Genomic DNA, 16,573 nt, shown 5'->3' with positions numbered 1-16,573 from the left:
ATAGAGTTTTCATGCCTGAAATATCAGGCTACAAGGGCACGCACTAACCAAATCAGGCAAGGACCTTTGACTCCTCAGATTTCATCCAGACCTGCTTCATCTACCTCCATTGAACCTCTCTACCTTTGTCTTCCTGTCTCTCTTTCCCACTTCTTCAGCATACAGACACGCCTCGCTTCTAAAACTCCAATCCCGCTAAACAATCCCTACTCAACTGAACCCGACCTCCCAATCGAACCGCGAATTTACCCTCACCTCACCTTGACCGTCGAACCGCAAGTCCGCAACCACCCTCTTCTCTACCTACCTACCTACCTCGAAACCAACCAACGCCTCGACGCAACAAAAACCCACGCCATATCAAAACAAATATTTGCCGCGAAATAAAATGTCCTCATCACCTACCCCCCCACCAACCGAACTCCCCCCAAACCCAACAACCCAACGCACGCTCCCCATCCTAACCAACCACTGCCGATTCTGCAACCACCTCCTCCTCGCAACAACACAGACCGTATCCGCTCTGGCACGACGAAAAGAGCCCGCGCGAGACGGCGCCCTGATCCTCCCGTTACCGTCCCCGCGCGCGCAAAGCAATGATACAGAGCCATCGGACGAGAAAGGGCAGGAAGGTCAAGGGAGCGGGTCCGGCAAGCCGGTTCAACAACAATATTCGATTCTTCTATCAACGGCGGTGCCGGATCGGAGGGCGACGATGGTGCGACGGGAGGATGGGTTCGAGAAGAGGTGGTTTCTACGGTGTGGGCGGTGTCGTGTGGTGGTGGGGTACTTCTTGGATGCGGTGCATTTTCCAAATGTGACTGCTGCTGGGAAAGAACCGGATGGGGAGGATGAGGATGTGGAGGCGGAGAGAGCCAAGGTGGTTTATCTATTGCCCGGGGCCTTGGTCGAGACGGACGATATGGGCGATCCCGAGAAGATGAAAGCAATCGATCGAGAGTGGGCGGGCTGGTTGCCCTAAACGCTGGCACAACAGAAACAAATCAATTGATACTAACTAAGACTCGTGTATCCCCAAATCCTACTGCATATACAATAAAGAACATTATAACGTAACTAATACGCTCAAGCCAACAACTCCCGGCCTCGGGGCAGAATCGCGTCGTAAGGAGAGAGATCATGAAGAACATCAGGGTATCGTGAAACAATTAGTTGGCCAGGATGGTGCGGACAAGATCTACTGAATTAGCGGCGTTCGAGCATTGATGGGCAGTAAGCTTACCGGTGTAGTTGATCTCGCCGGAGCTGGTATCGACGGCCTTCAGCAGCTCGTCAACCTCTTCATCCGACATCTTCTCCCCAAGATTCGTCAAGACTGGGAACCATTAGTATCCGTCGCTACTCCTCCGAGGACCCGACTTACTGTAGCGAAGCTGTCCCACTCCGATAAACCCGGTCAAATCCTTATCAAACACCTGGAATCCGCGACAGTATTCGTCGGGCTCGCCGGGCTCACGGAATCCACCGGGACGGTTGAGCACCTTCAAGAACGACTCGAAATCGACTGTACCCATTAGCCTCCACCGTCATTCACGCATTGATCATCCGTCCACTTACAGTCCCCTCCGACGCTCTTCTCCAGATCCGAGATCTCGGCGAGGGTGGGATTCTGACCGCAGGCGCGCAGCAGGTCGCCCAGCGATTCCAGCGAGACCTTGCCGGACCCGCGGCGGTCGAATAGCGAGAAGGCTTCCTTGTAGTTGGTCGAGGCCTGGTCGTTATCGCGATGAGGTGAGCGAGACATTTTGACAGAAAGTGAGACGGAAAATGAACGGAATGGAGATGGATGGATGGGAATGAAGAGGGAATGGGAAGGGAAGTGACGGAGGAACCAGACGTCGGCGAACCAGGGAAAGGGACTGGTGGGAAACGAGGGGCGGAATTCTAATTGCAGAGGAACCGATCGCCAGACTTGGGGCACGATGCCACAAACACCACGATTGTGGCACCACTGTCCAAATCTAGAGGTTGAACAATCCCTCTGTTTGACAGGGAATGCAAGGGCTGAGGTGCAATTCCACCAAAGAGACTCCGGCACGTACCATGTTGATGAGGTGGTCAAATGACGATGTTTTTGTTGTTATTCCAGAACCGGTAGGGGTTGCAGTGAGGGGTGAAGACAGGGGCAGCACGAATGACACCACAATCGATAAACAGCGAGACGAGAAGGATGGAATGGAATGTGGCAGAGAACTAAGCTGGAGAAGGAGGGAGAGAAAGAAGAAACAGACTAAGAGAAGGCGCTGGGCCGGGCGGCTTCTACTTTGGTTGTTGTGGTAACCGCGTCGTGGCCTGAATTCGGGGGCTCCACTCCATATGACGATCATCAGTATCAGTATCACTGCCATCACTTTCTATAGATAATGTTATATTGATGGGTTAGACACAGTAAATAAATGTATTGCCTCCTGGTATCATAAAGTACAAATCATCACGCATAATAAATGAACACCTAATAAACAACCCTCATACCAGACTCCCAAATATGTCCATATCAAATCTGCTATGTCCCTCGTAGTTTATCGATGCAGCTTCCGAGCAGATTGGCTGCTTCCGCCAAGAGCTCCCATCGTGCATCGAGAAATCCCTGGCGCAGGATGATCAACAGCCCCAGACACCGATTCCGTCCTTGCATCCCCTCTAGATCATTGGGCGATTTCACGCCGCCGACCCGTCGCAGGAACTCCTGCATGTCGTGCCTCTGCTCGGCGACCGTTGCCAGAGCCGGTGGTGAGGCAATCGGCCCTTCTAAGGCAAACCCATAACACCATACCACCAACGCTGCAACGTAGATGACCCAGGGCCGGTTGAGTAGGAAGTCGTGACGGCCCGAGTAGCAGTCGCTGCCCTCCTCGTTTCCCCAGTTCAGCAAACACTCGGACAAGAACTTCAGGGCGTAGAAGGCAGCATCACGGGCCGATGCCTTGGTTGCCCAGCGCTCGGTCATCTTCTCGCGGGCGGCGCTGTAGTCTCTCGGGGTGATAGACCGGCCCATCAGACGCCCCGCGCCCGCGAAGATCTGGCAGTCGACAATGTCCACGTGCGACGCCATGTGGGCGAGGCCGTGCAGCACGTCGCGCGATTCAAACACGTTGTCCTCGTCTAGCGGGTGTCGGACGCGATTGTAGGCGTGGTTGGGGAACGGCGGCGATCCAATCTGTCCCAGCGCCTCGTCAAAATCGCGCCGCCAATTGTCAAAGGCCCGCAGCAGGGCCGACCGCCACTTGTCCCGGCCGCCCAGCGCCTGAGGAACTCCAAGCGAGCTGACCTGGAGGTCTCGCTGGTTCATGTGCCAGCTGACGCTGAGCAGGCCGGCCATAATAATGGTGCGTCCGAAGGCGTTTGTACGCACGCGCTGGCCGTTCAGGGTCTTCTTGAGCCCATCAAGGAACATGACCGGCTTGACGCCGTTGGCATGCAGGCTGGACTGCACGCGCGCCACCTCGGCAGCGCTGGTCGCCGACCACAGCGCCTCGTCGCACGGCAGGGGCAGCCTGAGCTCGTGTGCGACCATCTTGGCCGAGTGCCCGAACATGGTGGCGTGCGTCGAGTCCAGCACGAAGGCGGCAAACGCCACGCGCCGGGTGGCCTCGGTTTTGATCCAGTGTGTCCACGACTCGTCGGCCGCAAAGTCGGGCGTGGTGGTCGAGCCCGACGCCGACCGGACCTGCCGGTCATCGCGCAGACTTGCGGGCGAGTCGAAGGCCGACCGCCCGATCAACGAGCTGCCGCGACGCATTAGAGTCAGAGTAGTGTCGTGGTGGATATGGGCCCGCTCGTGCAGCGCACGCGTAGAGTACATCTTCTCGTAGACCTCCAGCAGTAGTAACGCCTGGAAGACCCAGAGCTTGGCAGGCGGTCGGAAATCGGCATCCATGAATATCTCCCAGCGCAAATGCCAGACAATGAAATTCGCCAGCTCAGAGGCCGCTTCGGTCACCTCGGGCCCGTGGATGTGGTCCAGCGTGGACGCGCCGATCGCCATGACGGCCAACAGCAGCAGGTTGGGCGCTTGATCGGCGACGAAGGTCGGACGGTGCAGGATGGGCAGCTGCGCGTGGAAGTGGTACCAGTACGAGCCAACGTACGTTTGCATCATTCGCAGGCTCAGCACGTGGTTGTCGTCGTCCATGTCGCCCTCCATCAGGGCGTCTTTGCGCTTGGCCACGACGGAATACGCCGCCTCATTGAACCGCGTCGCCATGAGGTGCAGTAGTTCTTGCCGCTTGTCCTCCGACATGATTGCGCGCGGCGATCCGGGATCCAGGATGCTGGTCACGCTCATGGGGTGATGCGGCACTACGCCACTCAAGAACGCCCCGTAGGCCGAGTCACCCATGAAGAACTGGTTCTGCAGTTGCGCGGCGTCCAGGTAGTTGGGCACCATAGTGGTCCCGGACGGATAGCCGACCGACGACGACACCGCCGGGGGTTCGTTGAACAGCCACGCGGTGAAGTCGTCGGCCATGGCGAAGGGGGACCGATTGTAGGACTCGCTGCCGAAAATAGGGTAGACGCACGATGTTAGCGAGTCGAAGCCGCCGTCACCCACGGCCCCGGAGGCCATCATTCCGGACATGGAATCCAAGGCGTTCAGGCTCGCAGTTGGACCGAGTGACGTGGGAGTCGAAGACGCAACAGGCGCTAGAGAGATATCTGAATAACCGTTTACGGGCATCTGGAGGCCCGTCTGAGAGCCGTACGTCGTCGGGCTGACCAGGGAAGACCCGGTCAGCTCGGCCGGTATCGAAAAGACCGAGCTCGGGTCATGAGATTGGGCGGCAGAGCTGCGACTGGACTCGGATACGGACGGTCGCGACTGGGGCTCGTTGCCCACCTCGCCAGAGCTCGTCGATCCGGTCACCGAATTTCTGTTTGGAAGGGCGCCACGCGCTTTGTGTAGGTTGGGAGGGCTGTACGCGGTCGGCTGGCTGGGAGGAGAGACGTGGCCGTTCGCGCCAGCAGGCCGTGAGAAGGAGGCGTTGGTCGTCTCGATGTCGCGTTGCGGAAGTAGTTGCTGATAGCCGAACGTCCGGTTGCTACCGGCTGAGGGAGGGGACGAGGATGTCGCGACATTTTGGTTCGCATTGCTGACGGCCTGGGAATCTAATAAGCCCGCAGTCGACGCACGCCCGGACGAGAGGTCGGTCGACGGCGAGACGGCCGCGGGCTGAGGGATGGGGATGGGAATGGGATTGGAGGCCGCCTGCGCGAAGTGATCGCGCTTCTGTAGCTGAGATCCTTGGGTGGTGTGTCGTTCACGGTGACGAAGGCACAGATCCTGTCGCACGAAGGAGCGATAGCAGTCTGGGAAGTCGCATCGGTAGATTTGCTTTGGGGCATCTAAGTCAATTTTAGTTAGCTACATTCCAGGGTTGCATCTACATGTGCCTGGCTGCATACGGTTCAGTTGATGACGGTAGAGATGCTCGGCGCGAGAGTAGCTCTTGCCGCAGCCCTCAAAGGTGCAGTCGTACTTGCGATCGGAATGCACCTTGCGGTTTCTCTTCCTCTTCCGCGGCGTCCCATTGCCGGCGGGATGGGCCTCGTTATCGGAGGTCTCCATCTCACTGCGAGCTCTTCGGTTGGTCTTGGGACCGTCCAACCCCGGCATTGCGCTGACCACCGAAGCCATGGTGCAGCTTGTGACTTGTCATAAATTGCTAATCTGTTGATTCCGATTCATATACCGTCCAAAGTGTTCGCCAACGCCCGGTTACCGGTGGGGATTCAAATTTTCGCTAGGCCGGCCCATCAGCCCACGAGGGTCGCGGACCGATGACCAAAACCGAAGATGACAGGTCAAGGCAGTAATCGGATGAAGCCAGCCATAGACTCATGCGAGACGTGGCGTGGCGTGGCGAGACAGGGACAGACAGAGACGAGAAGAGCGACCGGTGAGGGCAGGAAAAAACGCAAAAAAACCCCGTGGGGAAAACGTGGTCGGGCGGAGTTCGGCCGACTGGGCGATCGCAGGGTGAAGGGCTGTGGACAGGAATAGAATTTTAAAAGGAATTATGACTGTAGAGGAAGACCGGAATGAAGACTCCAGGCGAAAATGCAGACAATCCAACGAGAGGCCGGCGAAAGACGGAGGATGGGCTGATTCCGAGAAATGATGGGGAAGTGAAAACTGGAGGCGGGAAGCCGAAGAGGGGAAATCTTTGGAGTCGAGTGTGGATATGGATGGATGTGCTCCGGTGCCACTTATAGCAGAACGAGGGAAATGGCTAGATCACAGATATTCTATACACTGATGTAGGATAACAGAACAAGTCAGTGATCACATCCACCTAGGTCGATTCCCCTGGACTGCAAAAGCAGAAAATGAAGTCTGGCGGGGCATGACCATGACTCGGGTGAACGCTCACCCGCATCTACAGAGTATAACTAGTTACTACAGGTCCTTCACGGTGAATGCATCAGGTTAACCAACGTCGGTTCCCATGATCCCTGGTCTTCTAGATCACAGTCCCTGGCACTAGAAGGCCGATCTCGAGGATCCCCGTCGCATTCAGGCAAGAGTTAATTTATTCCATCCTGGGATCTCTAATGCACTGCGGCCTCGGCGGTTAGTCCAGATCATAATACCTTGATTCTATCTGAGAAGATCGGCGCATGGCGTCCTCCGCCTTTCTTCCCCAGAGCCAAACCGCAGAGATAACGATACAGAGCTGCATTACGCCGATTCAATTGCCAATTTGTGTTATCTCCACCCTACGAGAGTCGACGACGGGGTCCGCCGAGCGTCCCAACTCACCGGAACCGATCAACCAGATGGATTTGCAATCCTCGTGCGTCCAGCCCTGCTTGGCTTATATTCGTATCTGGCAATGAACTACTATGCTCAGCATGGGAGTAGTTGATGTAGGCCATGGAAATCTCTTGCTGTCACGAGATTCCACCACGGCTAGGCATTGCATCCTGGTTCGCCTTCGTCTTGTCCCTGACCTAGTCGCCTTTTCGCAGTCAATCATCCCGGTCACATCCCTGAATTGGCATCCCGCATCACCAGGAAGAGATTCCCCTTTTCCGTATTCATCTCACCTTTGCACTCCGTTCCAATCGATCGGCGTACAACAGGTCCGGGGATCTTCTGCCCGATCGATAGCTGGCCCCCATCACCACCCTCACATTTTATGCCATCGATATAATTGGCGATAGATACAGACTAAACTTGGACGATGATGTTCAATCTGACCGAAAATCGAAAGTGGAGGTGTCTCGTAGACCAAGTTGTGTGTCCAGTTATTTGACCGATCTACTAATAGGTCGAAATTCAAAGAATATGGCAACTTCAATCAGATGTTATCTGAATTTGGTTGTTATTGAGGAGCCTTGACTTTGAAAATTCAGAATAAGGGATGAGTAGTAAAGTATAGAAAGAAGGGGGAAAGGTGACAAGGCGAAGCTGAAAGATTATACTGGTTTCTAAGGACTATCTGTTCCAGCCTTTGACTCTCCCAGTTTTCGACAAGATACGAAACATCATAGTGAATCAGTCCTGGCTTGTGATTCTGAGGCAAAATGATGAATTATCATTGTTAATGAGTAGACAGAGGAGAATATTGATGTCAAATTCAAACTTTGATTGACGATTTATGATTGCTATGTCGATTACTATGCTGATCTTACCAACAAACCACTCCGAATGGATTGAGCACCTAATACCTCTCAGATAGAGGGCGACGTTTTTTATTTTCTGACCCATCTTCTGAGAGGCTATTTTGCCTTTAGACTTGCAGGAATGTGCAGGAAGTCCGCAATCCTGACGGCTTTGCTGTCAATTCCATTACTCCGTTTCTAACTGCCTACTTTCAACAAGCGCTGATGCTGGAATCATTATCCACCGCAGACTCGGTAACGCTGGTTTATGACCGGCTCATTTCGTTGCCTGAAGCTTTCTGGGAAGAAGCTCTCGACAGCACCCCAAAAAGTCTCACAATCTATACGGGCTTCTGCTCGAACGACTGAAAAATTGGAGCCACGTCGTCGGTTTCATTGTTTCAAGGGCATACTCAGTTTGGTCGTGCTTGTTTGTCGGCCTCTCACATTGGGTAAACTGGAAGTGCTCGCGAAACTGCCAAAAGGGAGCATGAAATAGCATAGGACTACTTCAGAAATACCGCGAACTTAGACGCGTGTCACTGGAGAAGCTCCATCACGAAGTCTTTGAGCGATCTCAAGATGGCATGAATGGTTCCGGGGCTGACGTTTTCTACATTGCTTCGTGGCTTTAAGTTTGCTGCAAGTAATACCACATGCGATAGAGACTACCAACACCCTAAGTCCCATGCTTAAAACCCAATTGTCGTATACCAGACCATCACCAGTCTACCTGGATGCACCCCAGCATGTTAGAACAGTGAGGATTTGTCTGTTTCTCCGTTAGGCGGAGAATCTCCGCATCTCCGCATTGCCCCGGCTCACAATGACGCCGATCACATTCTGGCACTTGATCGTTTGAAAGACCGATTCGAGTCTACGCTCCTTGGCCAATGACCTCATCGATGCTCGGAGCTGGGTTAACCTGGGGAACTACCCCGTGTCCCGCGGGGTTGATCGAGCTTATATACTGACAGGGATAGCCCATTGCTAATGTTTCTTCTTAGTATACTATCAAGAACTGAGATCTTACACCCGAAATCATGAGGATTCAAGACCTCGCAGCCCTGACTTACTCATTTCCTGCCGGAGAAGCAGCGCAAGGCAAGCTAGAGAAACAATGCTCACATCTTTCGGGCGTTGTCTCCTCCCAGCTGGAAGATGTCCAGTCTTTGCACTCCTCGTTCGTCGACGTCCACGGTATGAACGTGTCTGGGACATTGAACTCCATCCCCTTCTGTCGCCTGCAAGGGTCTGTCGCATATCCCAGCAACAACAGCGTCAATTTTGAACTCTGGCTACCAGACAACGAGACATATAACGGACGCTATCTCTCTGGTGGTGCGGTTTCTTTTTCCACCGCAACCCCACTTGATCTAACACAATCTACTAGGAAATGGCGGTTTCGCAGGAGTTATTGACACCACTGATATGCTGAAAAACCTTGAAAAAGGCTTCGCAGTAGCCGGCGGCGATGGCGGCCACAGACAGGCAAACAACGACGTCGACAACGGCGCCACATACCTCCCTTTTCTGCACGACGTGCCTCAAACCCTCGCGTGGATCCGCAACTCTATTGCTTATTTCACTCCGTCTGCGAAAGCCATTACGGGGTTGTTCTACGCTTCTTCGCCGGAGTACAGTTACTACGAGGGATGCTCAACCGGTGGAGCGCAGGGGTTCGCGGCGGCGGAGTTTCATCCCCAGTTATTCGATGGCATCGTGGCTTCTTGTCCTGGGAACTGGTATTCGCATCTTATGTTGTCATTCCTGTGGGGGTGGAGGTCTGCCACTGTAAGTAGCCTTCCCTATTCTTTAGGGAAAGAAGACCACTAACACGAATATTAAGAAACATGCCCGCCTGCCTCAACACACCCTCGACTTTATACGGTCCCGAGTTCTCGACGCCTGCGACGCCCTGGACGGTCTCAAAGACGGCGTTATTGAGAACCCGCTATCTTGCTCCTTTGACATTTCATCGCTTGCGTGTCCTGCATCGGGCTCAAACACCACCTGTCTCACAGCTGCCCAGATAAAAACCTACAATCTCCTCACCTCTGGTCCTGTCCATCCGGATACCAATGGATCCCTCTACCCCGGTTTCCAACCCGGTAGCGAATCCGACTGGACCGGTCAGCAAGGCGAGCTGGCGCAGGATTACGCCGTGCCATTATTGCAAAACTTGATATCCACTCAGTCCCATAATAAATTCAACTTCAGCCTCCCAACGGCCCTCTCGTTCAACTGGACCAGCGATGTCTCTCACGTGGACACTTACGTATCTCCGTTCCTCGACAGTATCGGCACGAATTTCTCTGCGTTCAAGAACTCAGGCGGGAAACTACTCGTCACGCAGGGGTGGTCGGATCCGTATAATGCCCCGACGTGGCCAATGGAACATTTAGCGAGGATTGAAGAGGTAACCGGAGACCGTGAAGAGTGGATGAGATTATTTATGATCCCTGGTGAGTTTTTGGCCTCCCCTTCTTATACTACTGTTCCCTTGATTTCTAGTCTTCATTTCCTAACATCAATTAAAAACCACCCAGGAGGCGGACACTGCGGTCCCTCGCCGCATTATCCATCTATTCCATATGAGCCAAACACACTAGACACCATGATCGACTGGGTAGAAAGAGGGATTGCACCCCGCGAGATGCGCGCAAGCAAGACGACTGACGGGAGCGATCGGACTCGGAAATTGTGTGCTTGGCCACTGGTGGCTAGATATCAAGGGGGTAGGGAGAGATGGAGTGAGGAAGGATTTGAGTGTGTATAACAGCAGGTATAATTTCGGTACGGACAGACGAAGATTGATCAAACAGTTGAAACTTTTCATTCGCATCATATCAACATAAATGCATAACCCGTTCTATAAGGCTTTCGGTATCTATAATCAACTACCTACGAGCTTCCGACCTCGCTCTGCAACTCCTTCAAACGCGTCCATCCCTCGGTATCCTCCCAGAAATCCTTGCCCTTGCCGAGGATTCCACGGACGGCGCTTCGGGACTTGAATCGCCAGTCTTGGGCCACCATCTCGGGCTCCTCCACGCCCTGCTGGCCTTCCTTGTCCATGGGTCCGAACTTGGAATACCCGTCACGCACCAGTTTCTCGGTGGCACGCACGACGTCCATCCATCTTTTCTCATCTCCCATCTGGAACGCACCTTGGGTAGACGAGGCGACGGTGGCGCGCCAGGCCTTCTCGTGAGCTTCGAATGCCTTGGACGGCCGTTCACAGTACTGCTCAACCCGCGCGACGAGAAGCCACAGCGGAGCGGAGTGCGTGATCAAAGGCACCACGGCGTCGTGCACGAGAGACAGGATCTGGCCCGGGACGGTTCCGCTACGGACGACATACTCTGGTGCCGCGTCGCTACCGGCGTTGACGTGGATCAAGAGTTTGTTGTAATCGTACGCCGTAACGAGGTGATCCACCAGCATACCGAGGATAGGTTGGTCGACGCATTTCTCGCCTTTCTTGGCCCCAAGAAGCTCGATGAGCCGTCTCTGTGCCATGACGGCGTCGCGGAACGGGGTGAACGGTGGGGGAATGGAAGCGGCCACGGTGAGAACGTTGTCCCAGATGCGCGCGTCGGTGTGTTTGAGCGAGGCGGCACGGTGCAGCGCCGCAAGGGCTTCTCTCTTCCGCTTCCAGGGATCCTCGGGTGCCTTCTCGGTGGTCGGTTCAACGTCCTCGTCCTCATCGGGCAACCTCTGCACAATTGCGGCGGCCGCCGGGGTCGTGTTTTCGTCGGGCTGGGGCGATCGGAGGATGGCTGCAGCGAGATTGCTCCATGCCTCGGCATCGGTATCGTCGATCTGAACGGTGCGAGTGAACGAGTCGATAGCATCATCCCAGCGCTGCAATTCGAGTTGCACGCAGCCCAGGGCAAACCACGCGCTGTGATTCAGGCGGTTGATGTGCAAACTCTTGCGATATGCCTCTTCGGCCTTCTCCAAAGCAGGCGGTTTCATGGTGAGATAGTGGCGTGCAAGCGAACGCTGTGCTCGGGCGTATCGATTACCCGAGACCTCCCAGGCACGTTCGTACATGGCCGGGTCGGTGTCGATATCGCCCAAAATGCAGAACAGGCGAGGAGCATCCGCCGGGAGAGGGGACAGTTCCGGTCCTTCGAACTTTTCGTTCTCGTCGTCCGCTTCTTTGTTGATGGGTTCGTAGAGCTGTCTGCGAACCATAGACCTCGCCTTTGCCTCTCTCTCAGTAGCGGCGTAACAGAGCGCAGCTTCTGCCCACATCTGCAGGCGCTCATAGATCTCCAGCGCGGTCCTCAGTGCCCCCAGCTCGACCCATCGCTTAGCCAATTCAGCCTCAAGGTTCCAGCGGGTAGAGAAATTGAGAATCCAGATATATTCAAGACGTTCGGCAGCGGACGCAGATTCGGATTCTTCGGGTCTTGGAAGGAAGGTTGTCGGCTGCTCCACGGAGTCGGTTGCCTGGGTATCGGGTGTGGCGGTGTCGGCGATGACCTGGTCAACAAGAGCCTGCATTTGAAGCACAGCACGCTCCACCGTACGAGCGCGGTAACCTTCGATGCGGCTTCGCAGCTGAAGGGCCTGCGTATAGATCTGCCAATTCGAGCTGCCACCCTCGAGGACACGCGTAGCATACGGCTGGGTTTCCTCCCGAGTCAACCCGTTTTCAGGCGTGGTGTTGGTAATGGCGGACGCGAGTGCGAGGAGGATGGAAGAGTCGATAGGGTTCAGGATCGGCTGGTTGCCAGGGTCTAGAGATGCCAAAGAGGGCGAAAGCTCGGACTCATCCTGGACAGTCACAGGCTTGTCCTGCTCCTGACTGTCGGACTTGCTGAAAGAAATAGATTCAAGGAGGGTATCATCGTTGAGGTCGAGGTTCTTGGGGCCCGAAGACTCTTCCTTCTTGTCCGCGCTGGCGGGAGCATTCGGGGCGTTCTCGTCGGCACTTTTAGCCAGGATGACTAGCTGACTGATATCGCGGTCCTGAAACTTGGTGCGCTTGCCCAATCTACCGGTCAACGCAAACTCAAAATTCCGTACTGCAGCAGCTTGTTCCAGATCGGCCCTAGCCTTGGCATCGTAGCCGTGGTGCGTGTGAATGGTTGCCCGTTCCAGTAGGAACCGTCCTTTTTCTTCGGTGGTAGATGGGTTGTTGAGCACGGCCTGGCCAATCTTCTCTAGGTCGACATATATGGCATCTTGTAAGGTTCCAGTAACTTCGGAAAGCATTTTTTGGTGGAAGAAGTTCACTCGCATTCTAGCGGTTCGTGCGACAAGCGGAGGGTTCGTAAATAGGACATCGGAGTCGGCCAAGAGAGCCTTGGCAACGGCGAACAGTTCGACATTGGGAGTAAGCTTGTATGCGGCTTCGCCATCGACGGACAATTCGCGAATGATGTGAGCCCGGACATTCCGCAGGGTGGTCTGGTCGGATCGCAGGCCGGAGGGGAGGATGGCTTCGGCGGGGCTAAACTCGAGGGGAGGTCCGGTGACGTTAGACTGGAGGAAACTGAAGAGAGCGGCCAAGGCGATGTGAAGCAATTGAGAACGCTCTTGTGACTGAGAAACCCCCTGGGCCTTTTCAGCCACGAACTGGGTGAAGGAGATTTCGCCGCGCGCGACTTGGCTCAGGGCATCTTCGGCTGCATCATGTCCCAGCACGGTCCCAGCCAAAGGCAACCGCAAGATAGGAAGGATCTCAGAGTCGGTCAGATGGATAGGGTCAAACTGGTCAAACGGTTGTCCTTGATCGAATATCGTGTTAAAGAACACGGGAGTTGTGGTGTCCGCCATTTTGGACTGGGGTTTGGGGAGAGAAGGAGGGGAAATCCGATCCTCACCGTGGAGGGGTAATTTTTTTTTCTTTTTTTTCGATTTTATTTTTCCCCTTTTTGATCGTTATCGATAAGCATGGCAGAACCGGCTAGAAGGCGGTGGAGCGAGTGGTAAGCAGCTTTTCTTGGGTCCCGGCGGCCGAGACTATCCTGCAGTATATACTCCGTAGATGGAGGTAAACTATACTCAGTAGCATATAGAATCATTCAAAATAGAACTAAATTGAACAGTATGATGATTCAGTTTCCTGCATTTGGACTTTGATGGTTTAATTCACATAGTTTCTCTCATCATCGAAATTGAATGTAACCCTCATCAAATATAAACATCGCTAATGGTTCGAGGTTTTGAGGAGTCTAAAAAGGGGTGGACTTAAAAAGCGACTATGAATAAGAGATCGAAGTTGATTTGAAATGACCGACTGCTAACTAGAAACTACATTTCTCTCGAAAATCCTATGGTGTATACGCTGATCTGATTCCGTTCTATGCCACCCATTCGTGCATGCATATCCGTTTTCCGTGCAGGATTTCGGGCCAAGGCTCTCGCGTGGGCCTACGGAGTAGTGAACCGGCCAACTGTCCGTGCGTCGGATGTCCAACACCCTCAATTTATCTACTGTGTAGATTCAAAGCCAGGGATGCGCGGCTTGACGTTTAGTTTGTTTTCCTCCCATGGCGCCGGATCCCACAGAGTAAGGTCGAGATGTCTCAGTCTTTTACGCGCTTGACATAATTACCTTCCCATAAATATTAGCTCAAATCGCTGTGCTGGAGGAGGCGTTTTCAGCGTTGCTTATAAACTAAAATAGGCAATTAATCAAGTGATCGGCATTCGGCGGTCTTTCCCATTGCATTTACCTCGAGATCAACAGCGCAACTCTGTTTTCATCGCAACATCGAACAGATCGCATTCACACCATGGCTCCCACAACAGTCCTAATCACCGGTGCCAATCGTGGTCTCGGTAAGGAACTTCTGCAAATGTACCTTGCCCGACCTGATCACCTCGTGATCGCCGCGAACCGCAACCCGGAGCATCCTACATCCAAAGCTCTTGCCGAACTACCCATCGGCGAAAACACACGACTGATCGTCGTCAAGCTCGACGTATCCGTGGAATCAGACCACGCCGAGGCCGTCACACAGCTCATCGCCCAAGCCATCGATCATCTGGATCTAGTGATCGCCAACGCGGCCGTGGCCAACGTGTATCCGAAGGTGTCCGAAATCACGACGGCCGAGCTGCAGGACCATTTGACCCCGAATGTGTTCGGTGTGATTTGGCTGTACCAGGCAACTCGAGCGCTCTTAGAGCGCTCTTCAAACCCCAAGTGGGTGTCCATGGGATCGGGTGCGGGTTGGCTTGAGTAAGTGCCAGAACTTTATATTTGCTGGCATGGCAGTTGGGTAATCTTTTTTCTTCCTCGGCTCTAGGAACCAGCCGCCGGTCCCGAGCGCTGCATATGGTCCATCGAAAGTAGCTGTCCACTGGCTGACGAAGAGGATTAATTTTGAGGAGGAAAAGATCAACGCTTTTGTCGTAAATCCTGGGTAGGTTTGACGTTCACAATGTCTGGAAGTATAAGGAGATAGAGCTGACCATGAATGATCCAGTTGGTGTCGAACCGACATGGGTAACCGTGGAGCCCTCGCTTATGGATATGCTGAAGCACCGCTGAAAGTTGGCGAGACTATTCCCGGAATTGTGCGTTTGATTGATGCAGCCATGAAAGAGACGCATGGCGGAAAGCTTTGGAGCCATAGAGGTACGCAGGAGGCTTGGTGATCGTGTTGGGATATTCTTTTTTCACAGCCGTTTTCATGTGTAAAAGTGGCCCGCTGGGCCGGTCCATTCATTACCAGAATCTATAGACCAAGGATAAATGCACGTAGTCGACGCTCACTCGAAACACTACATGGTACTAAGAGGATATAGACCCCTAATCCAACCCCAGAAGCGCACCGATCTCCTTTTTATTCACCTCCGCCGCAGCAAAGTCATCAAACGACGACGTCGTAACCGGAATGATATGCGACTCAATGAACCCAACCCCCTCCTGTGCACAAACCATCTTATCCTTGAACACGCACTCAGACTCCAAAACCGCCCACCCGTCATACCCATGCTGCGTCAACCTTGTAAATATTCCTTTGAAATCTACCTGCCCATCACCTAGCGCCCTGAACCTGCCCGCTCGTTGTGTCCAATCTCCAAACCCGCCATACACGCCTTGACGCCCATCTGGCACAAACTCGGCATCCTTAACATGGAACACCTTAATCCGGGCATGATAAATATCCACAAACGCGCGATAGTCCAAGCCCTGAAGTACAAAATGGCTGGGGTCGTAGAGAATGCAAGCTCTAGGATGATGATCGACTGCGTCTAGAAACCGTTCGAAACTCACCCCGTCATGCAAGTCTTCCCCGGGATGAATCTCATACGCCACGTCGATACCACATTCGTCGAACGCATCTAGGATCGGCCGCCATCTGTTTGCTAGTTCCTGAAACGCCGTCTCTACTAGCCCCCCCGGACGCTGCGGCCACGGGTAGATATACGGCCAAGCCAAGGCCCCGGAGAACGTGGCGTGTGCTGACAGACCGAGGTTTCTGGACGCCTTCGCAGCGTCGTAAAGAACCTGCGTGGCCCACTGCTGTCGGGCCTTGGGGTTACCACGTTTCTCGGGGGGCGCGAACGCGTCGAAGAGACTGTCGTAGGCTGGATGCACGGCGATCAGCTGGCCCTGGAGGTGAGATGACAACTCGGTTAACTGGATCCCATGACGACGGAACACAGCGAGCAGTGAAGTACAGTATTCTGTGTCTGTCGCGGCTCGCGAAACGTCAATTAGTCGAGGGTCGAGTGGGATTTGAATCCCTTTGTATCCTAGGTTTGCGGCCCAGCTGCAGATCCCGTCTAGTGAGTTGAACGGGGCTTCATCGGAGAGGTACTGAGCGACAAAGATGGCTGGACCTTTGATAGTTCGTAGCGGTGCCATTTCTGCCGGGGAAATCTGATGTGTTGTTTGCGATGATTGTGGTTAAGCTCGATATGATAATGACAATGTCTATGCCATGAGTGTTGCAGTACTTCGCAGAGGGGCGGA

The 16,573-nt window shown here is 54.0% G+C and overlaps 7 protein-coding genes across 7 annotated transcripts; 3 read left to right on the top strand and 4 right to left on the bottom strand.

The window, feature by feature from the left end:
• Positions 1–388: 388 nt before the first annotated feature.
• Positions 389–982, top strand: LDX57_001445 (uncharacterized protein; the record flags this gene model as incomplete). Its single annotated transcript, XM_046083089.1, has 1 exon — positions 389–982. The coding sequence occupies one exon, from the start codon at positions 389–391 to the stop codon at positions 980–982; it is 594 nt and encodes a 197-aa protein (XP_045939046.1).
• A 187-nt stretch (positions 983–1,169) lies between these two features.
• cdc4 (putative cytokinesis EF-hand protein Cdc4) lies at positions 1,170–1,765 on the bottom strand (the record flags this gene model as incomplete). Its single annotated transcript, XM_046083088.1, has 4 exons — positions 1,170–1,198; positions 1,244–1,336; positions 1,385–1,525; positions 1,579–1,765. 4 exons carry the CDS (start codon positions 1,763–1,765, stop codon positions 1,170–1,172), a joined length of 450 nt encoding a protein of 149 aa, XP_045939045.1.
• A 759-nt stretch (positions 1,766–2,524) lies between these two features.
• LDX57_001443 (putative C2H2 finger domain protein) lies at positions 2,525–5,656 on the bottom strand (the record flags this gene model as incomplete). The annotated part of the gene is made up of 2 exons (XM_046083087.1): positions 2,525–5,364; positions 5,425–5,656. 2 exons carry the CDS (start codon positions 5,654–5,656, stop codon positions 2,525–2,527), a joined length of 3,072 nt encoding a protein of 1,023 aa, XP_045939044.1.
• A 1,779-nt stretch (positions 5,657–7,435) lies between these two features.
• Positions 7,436–13,600, bottom strand: LDX57_001441 (uncharacterized protein). Its single transcript, XM_046083085.1, has one exon. It carries the CDS (start codon positions 13,417–13,419, stop codon positions 10,531–10,533), a length of 2,889 nt encoding a protein of 962 aa, XP_045939042.1. The 5' UTR covers positions 13,420–13,600; the 3' UTR covers positions 7,436–10,530.
• Positions 8,670–10,154, top strand: LDX57_001442 (uncharacterized protein; the record flags this gene model as incomplete). Its single annotated transcript, XM_046083086.1, has 4 exons — positions 8,670–8,967; positions 9,020–9,420; positions 9,476–10,091; positions 10,141–10,154. The coding sequence occupies 4 exons, from the start codon at positions 8,670–8,672 to the stop codon at positions 10,152–10,154; spliced, it is 1,329 nt and encodes a 442-aa protein (XP_045939043.1).
• Positions 13,601–14,381: 781 nt separating the features above from the next.
• Positions 14,382–15,249, top strand: LDX57_001440 (uncharacterized protein; the record flags this gene model as incomplete). Its single annotated transcript, XM_046083084.1, has 3 exons — positions 14,382–14,830; positions 14,898–15,014; positions 15,078–15,249. The coding sequence occupies 3 exons, from the start codon at positions 14,382–14,384 to the stop codon at positions 15,247–15,249; spliced, it is 738 nt and encodes a 245-aa protein (XP_045939041.1).
• Positions 15,250–15,403: 154 nt separating this feature from the next.
• On the bottom strand, positions 15,404–16,465 carry LDX57_001439 (sugar phosphate isomerase/epimerase family protein; the record flags this gene model as incomplete). The annotated part of the gene is made up of 1 exon (XM_046083083.1): positions 15,404–16,465. One exon carries the CDS (start codon positions 16,463–16,465, stop codon positions 15,404–15,406), a length of 1,062 nt encoding a protein of 353 aa, XP_045939040.1.
• Between the last annotated feature and the right edge of the window lie 108 nt (positions 16,466–16,573).

This window comes from Aspergillus melleus, assembly GCF_016097325.1.
Source record: "Aspergillus melleus strain CBS 546.65 chromosome Unknown contig1, whole genome shotgun sequence".
Lineage (NCBI taxonomy): Eukaryota > Fungi > Ascomycota > Eurotiomycetes > Eurotiales > Aspergillaceae > Aspergillus > Aspergillus melleus.
This window is presented reverse-complemented; position numbering and strand designations above follow the sequence as displayed.